General features: G+C 46.2%; 1 protein-coding gene across 1 annotated transcript; it reads right to left on the bottom strand.

Annotated features, from left to right (window-relative positions):
- Nucleotides 1–636: 636 nt before the first annotated feature.
- On the bottom strand, nucleotides 637–6263 carry LOC133367181 (uncharacterized). The gene is made up of 2 exons (XM_061591089.1): nucleotides 6140–6263; nucleotides 637–1909 (listed from the first exon to the last, which is right to left on the bottom strand). The coding sequence occupies exon 2, from the start codon at nucleotides 1901–1903 to the stop codon at nucleotides 893–895; it is 1011 nt and encodes a 336-aa protein (XP_061447073.1). The 5' UTR covers nucleotides 1904–1909; nucleotides 6140–6263; the 3' UTR covers nucleotides 637–892.
- Nucleotides 6264–6697: the final 434 nt, after the last annotated feature.

Here is a 6697-nt window from a genome sequence, read left to right as displayed (position 1 = left end):
TCCCCCTTGGGAACTGTAATTTGTTAAGGGTGCTGAGAGTTGTTAGGAGACCCTTATTCCTCACAGAGCTATAATTTCCAGAATTCCTGGGAAGAGAGATTGGTTGTAACCCAAAATGGGTCAACAGAAAAAGCCAGCGGGCCACACATCTAGCCCTGTGGGACTCTCCATAGCCCTCTGCCCATCCTGTTTTCCAGGATATCAATTCCAGTTTCCTAAAACAGCCACCTTTCCCACGCTCCCAAAGCATGGGTGCTTGCCTTCACCTTCACCCAGCGTAAGCTGCTTATTTTTAAAGGGGAATGACCTTAACCTTCTCACTGGGAGAATGTAAAGGGTTGGGGAACCTGTGCTCCTTCAGATGTTCTCAGACTCCCAATTCCCATCAGCCCCAGCCAGCATGGCCAATGGTCAGGGATGATTGGAGTTGAACAACATCTGGAGGGCCACAGATTCTCCATCTCTGATGTAAATAAGCTGGACCCCAAGCGCTTCAGTCTATAGTCATCACCCCCAGCTTAAGAAGTTGGCTTTTCTTTTGTGAGCAAGCGATAAGATGGTGTCATTCTCTGACTTGCCCATTGATACAAAAGCAAGAGTGAAAAAGGACCAGATGCATAAAAACGAGCTTCAAGATGAACTTTTTAAAAATTATTATATTGTATGAGCTGTAGCAATGTCATGACTTATAGCATGAAATTATCTCAGTCTATCTTTCCTGTATGATACAGGCCGCTTCTACGCTGGGAGAAACCCAGCTGCTGCTTTTACTTTCTGTAAAATGGGCATAACCACAAAACAAACAAGGAAGCAGAGCAGGGGAGAGTTCGGCTCTTATTTTCACCTTCCCCCTGGAACGAACGTTAAACTCTCCTGTCACTTAGTCCTGGCATCAACAATCAGCCGGTGGCAGAGGTATATGGGTAGGTGGCGAGGGGGTGCGGGTGACCTTCAGAGACCGGCAGAACAGGATGGGCTCTTTGCCTAACCCCAGGCGGTAATGCCACCAGTAGAGCTTCTGCCTGGGTTGCAAGATCACCCGCAGAGGCTCTTCTTCCTCCGCTGCCTCCTCCCACTCTTCCTGCTCCGTCCGAAGCCCCAAGCCACCGTAAGCGGCAGGGAGGGAAAAATGATGCTGGAGGAGGGAGACAGCCAAGGACTCTGGATCCAGAGATCCGGTGATGTGGTATGTCTGGCTGAACGCCAGCTTTGAGTAGCCAACTCTGCGGGTGATTTCATGGCTGCTGGGCATAGGCAGGTCTGTCGCATTGGAGATCAGTTTGAGACACTCCCAAGCTCCAAAGGCGGCCCCATGGGTGAGAGCTAGGCCACCGGGGAGGAAAGAGACCACGTCGGGGTGGACAGGGAAGGACTCATGTCCTGTTGTAGCAAAGAGATGGCAGCGGAGGCCATTTTCTTCATCCATCCTGAAGCAGGCGAGGTGAGTGGCATCGGCACCATAATAATACAGTCCGTGGAGAAGGGTGGGCTCCAAGCAGATCTCCTTTGCTGTGGCCCCAGTGGCTAGGTCGGCCACGGAGAGGACCACGCCGCGCATCAGGAAAAAGACAAAGAACCGGCCCTCGCTGAAGGCATAATGGTCACCTCCTTGGCAGCTGGGGTGCAACGGGAGTGCACTTGAAGGTGGTTCAGAGCTCAGGTCCAACACTTCATAGAACGAGTCCCCACGGAGGAGGTATATGGCGGAGCTGGTGGGGTCTCCCAAGTAGTGGTCCCCACCACGGCAGGCAGGGTGCAAATCCCACACCTTGATGTCCTGCCCCAAACAGAGGTCGAGTACTTGTAGGAAGCAACCCAAGTCTGAGCGAACAATGAAGAAACCGTGACGGATAGCAAAGACATCCGTGCCGGGAGAGTCTGTCCGGGGGACGATGGCAGCCATGGAGGTCTGGGGGTAGGGAGAGATGGCAAAGGGTTCTTATTAATGGTACCTTAATATAGCCTCCAGGTTCAGAGGTTGTGTATTTCTAAATAACTGTTGCCGCTACAGAGGGAAGGGGAAAAAACTATTTTCTTTTTTCCCATGGTAGGCACGCTTAGGTATACAAAGCGATGGAAGTAACATTTAACTCAGCTGTATGTCCTTCTGTTTTTTTAAAAAATAAGACATCTACGTCACTGTCAACCAAACTTTGAATCAAGGACAGCCCCACATTAGGCAGCTTGTACATATGTTGTGTAAATCCAAGAAATTTGCATACTCTTATTTTTGCATAAACCTGTCCCCTCCCCCCCCTTTTTTTACAATTTAGCATAATTCATTCTGATTTGGCTACAAGGTGCTACAAAAGAGCCTTGTATATCCCAAGTGAAAATTTAATTTAATTACCCATTTGGCATCTTGGATATCTTCAGCCCATGCACTTTTTCAAGAAAATCATAAGGACTAGAAGCTTGTGTATGTTTGTAATTCCACTGATATATTAAATGGAAATTACAGGTCCTCCACTTCGCCAAACCAGTCCCCATAGTGGTCCCTGCCCTGCCAAATTCTGCACCTGAGCTCACAATGTAAGATTGTGAATGGGTGGTGTATGGGTGGTGTGTAATCTTGACATACACATCACCCTGACCTTAGAGCAGATTCAAATCAAGTTCCTACCGGATGAGCAGCATAATTTGTCCCTAAACTGATCTGAAAGCAGTTGATCTATGATGCCTCAGACTTTGGCATCTGGTAGGGATTAACAAGCAATGAGCAGGTATGTGGCCTGGCAAGAGATTTATCCTAGCCATTTTTTAAGTATACCCAATGATAGAAATCTCACCTATACAATCTAATCACTTTGGGGTCTGGGAGTCATAAGGAATTCACCATAGAGGAAAAATCAATGCAGAGCCAGCCAAAAGTAGAGGCAGCTAACCTGTTTTAAAGTTTATTATATTAAATATGAAAATAAAATATGATGTGGTCACATTTAAAAATTGGGGCCTAGTATCTTGTTTGCTAGCCCAGTGCTCGTGTGTTAATATGGCAGACTGGTGGAAGGCAGGAGGGAGCATATTTATATCCTACTGAATACTGCAGCAGAATATTGCAGATAGTTGATTTCCACAGTAAAAAAAAAGTGAGAGAACTAATGTTTCATTATTAAATAAAAGCATGAGCTTCAGTTAACAGAGGCTGGAGTACCCCTTTTAACACCCTCAAGGCCACAACTCTATGGAATCTGGCCTAGTCAAGTTATCTTAAAGTCAGACCTGCACAATTTACAAGGAACCCAACCTCTAATTTACAAGATCTACTTGGAACCAGGAGAAAAAGGAAGAAAGGATGGATGCTGTCCAGCACTCAGCAGACCTCAAGACGTGGCTGATGGCTTGGTGGATCAGAAATTGGGGCCTGAGACCTCCATGCTAAGGCCACAGCTATGTTCTGCGAGTTTCTATAGCAATCCAGCTTTTACCATCCACTCTCACACCACTTTAAACAAGGCAGCTGTTGCCAATTATACACAACAACGATAATAATCTCTCTCAGCACTTTCAAAGATGGGAAATCAGAGTGGTCAGCATTTTTGACCAGCAATGCCAAATGTCCAGCTAGACAACAGGTGGACTCTGATCCAAACCTGCCCTTCTCCCAAAATGGACTTCCTGAGGTCAAGTTCTCCTTTGTTAAAATAATAATTATTACAACATTTCCGAAAAAAAGGAAGTATGTAGAAAAATGGGGCAGAGAGGTGTATGTTAGTAAGCCCCTTTGAATGCAATGCAATCTTAGCTCATGATTTCTTCCTCCTAATACTCCTCCATTTCGTGGGGCCCTCAGTGACAACTAGGCCAAGTTTTTAGGCCTGGTTCTCACCAAGGTGGTAAACCTGTTTCTGCCAGTGAGGTCTCTCATGACAAAATATTCCTCCATATTATATATCCTCTCTGCACACTGAAATCTAGCATGTCAGGGAAAACTTAGGCTAGTACCTAGTTTTCCACGTAGAGGGATTTTTTTTAAAAAAATCCATATTATATATCAGTATATATATTTCCCATGGACCACTTGAAAATTGCTGAGAGCCTTGGTGGACCACTTAATGTTTTTTCTGCCCATTGTAGTAATTGTTATTCTACAGAATTCAAATTGTAATACAGCAAAATACAACATAGGAAATAAAAGAAGCAATATAAATACAATTAAAAATCAATATGAATATTCAATGCAGTAGATGTATCAATTTCCACAAATCCACAGACAGCCGTCAGACCACAGGTTGGGAACCTGTTATATATTATATCCTCCCTGCACATAGAAAGCTAGCATGTCAGGATAAAACTAGGCTAGAAGCCTTCCCCTGACTTAGTTTCAATGTGTACGGATTTAAAATAAGAATACATAGTAGTTCTACAGAGGAGCACTCAGTCATGTGAGTTCTCACATGCAGTCTGAACCACAGACACAGGTTTTGTGTCTCAGTCAACTAGGATGTACTAGAGGGTCATCTCTGGAGGTGACAGAGGGCAATGGGATGGGATTCCCCAGCAAGTTCTTCCATACAAATTCAGCCTTGACACTGAGTTGGCTAGTGGGGTAGGGGAGGGTGGAAAAGGTATCCCTTGGGCAGAGCAGATTTGAGCCCAGGATTGATGGTTGCTGACCTCCATGCCTAATGAGATTATGAGGAGGAGGGCTGGAGTTTTAATCTCAACTCCAGAAGGGAAGTGCGTTCTGTTGTATCAGCAAACACTGCCACAACAGATGCGTTAATTATATTTTCCTTTGAAAGCCAACTGTACTTTCTCCAGATAAATAACTTAATATGTATTCATGCCTGAGGCCTCATTTCCCAGGGTTTTGGCCAGTCAGTCAGTGACCTGTCTGAACAATGTTATATGCACCTGTGTTATGTTCCCTTACCTAGAACCATAATGCTATTGCACCGATTTGAGTTGAAAATACCAAATTAGAGCGGCAGTTATATATAAACCTCTATGCTACAAGTCAACAGTGTGTGCATGTGTGAATGAAATACTGGGAAAGGTTGTAGCTTAGTGGCAGAGCATCTGCTTTGCATGCAAGATGTCCCAGATACAATTCCCAGCATCTTCAGGTAGGGCTGGGAACATCCCCTATCAGAAACTTTGGAGAGCTGCTGTCAGTCAGTGTAGACAATACTAAACTAGATGGATCAATGGTCTGTTGCAGCATAATAGAGCAGCTTCACGTGTTCCTGTGAGGTTGGCACAAAATGGGGGTGGGTGGGGAGAAGAGTCTGCAGTTCACATTTCTTAGGGGATTACTCTCAGATGTGGAAGAGTAAAGACCACTGGATGCTACAGGTGCCCAGTTTCCTATTAACTGGATTTGGCACAAGAAGCAAAAAGTCAACAGGAAAAAAGCTTTCTGCATGCTGGGAGAGGTAGGTGGAAGCACCATCATCATAATCCTGCCTTTTCCCATGTTGCAAAGAAGCTCTGCCAAAATATTAAGAAAAGGCGGCAAGCTCAAGAGTGTCCATGCCATGGTTTCTAAGCTGCGGAAGGCCAGGACACCCGTATCCAAACTCCTGGCATTGTTGGTAGGTCAATGAAGATTTGAGGGCTCTACTATTCTTTTTCTGGCATTGGGCAAGAAGAGGCCCGCTCTTGTTGGGCAGAATCCCAGGAGTCCCAGGAATCTATCAAAGGACGAATTCTCAAACCTGAGCTACTGAAATACAAGCTCGGAGCACATGCAGAGTGCTTCACCCATCACTAAAAAAAATCACAGTCCCCTTTTTCCTCCCCACTGCAGAATTACTGGAAAGAGGCTTCAAGCAGGAAGGAACCCCATTGCAGTAATTCTACATTGGGGGGGGGACAGAGACCTAAAATCTTTTTAGAAGTGAACCAGTGGGTCTCATCTCTGCCCCACTTCCTTTCTTTCTTCCTTCCCCCCTCCTCTTTTCAAAAACGGAGAGATCCGTTCTCTTTAATTCTGTTTTGTTGCAACCACACCCTGCTGCCTAGTAGAACCCCTAACTTCTCACCCTTAGGGCAGCCCCCCTCCGGTATGGGGTGGAGGGCAAATCACACAGAAGGGGAGGAAGGGTGCAAGCAAGCAAACAGCAGCAGCAGAAGAAGTCAATTTAGAGAGGCAGAGGAGAAGGGGCGCTCAAGAGAAACTGCAGAAGACCCTCACCCAGTTAGCAGGCTCTTGTCAATTTCACGAAGACGCAACGGACAGCGGGTGCGCACAGACGGACCACGCCAGCTTCCGGGAAGAGGCTGCTGAGCTCTTTGGCTCCTCCTTCTTCCCGAGGGGGAGGAGACCTAAATTTAAAAAAGGGTGGAGTTTTGCTGCAAGAGCTGCAAAGAAAGCGTCAGGAGGGATGATCTGCTTCTGTGTTGCTTTTGGCACCGGGTGGAGAGAGGAGGGGAATAGGGTGGCCTTTCTCATCCGACATTCATACACTGCCCGGCTTGCCAAACACCGGGGTGGAGAAGAGTTCCTTCTTCCTCTTCCTTCTCCTCCTTGTTTAACAGCAGTGTTTTGTAGAGGCGTGTGAAAAAATTGCCAACCCTTCGTCTCTCTTTCTGTGCTGGTAGCAGAGAGCCAGGAATATAATTTGTCTTGCAAGGTGGCAGGCTGGACTGTGATCTTCCGGTTGTTCACATATGTGTGAGAAATTAGTTGCCTGCTGTTCGCGTTAGGTGCCCGTCTCTTTTTTGGCAAACCTTCTGTGTTTGGTTTCCCCCT

This window comes from Rhineura floridana, chromosome 11 (genome assembly GCF_030035675.1).
Source record: "Rhineura floridana isolate rRhiFlo1 chromosome 11, rRhiFlo1.hap2, whole genome shotgun sequence".
NCBI classification, from domain to species: domain Eukaryota; kingdom Metazoa; phylum Chordata; class Lepidosauria; order Squamata; family Rhineuridae; genus Rhineura; species Rhineura floridana.
Note: the sequence above shows the minus strand (reverse complement) of the source record. Positions and strands in the feature narration are given on the sequence as shown.

Bases quoted from the DNA above. Each gene is read 5' to 3' on its own strand.
- LOC133367181 (XM_061591089.1), bottom strand. From the start codon at position 1,903: ATGGCTGCCATCGTCCCCCGGACAGACTCTCCCGGCACGGATGTCTTT.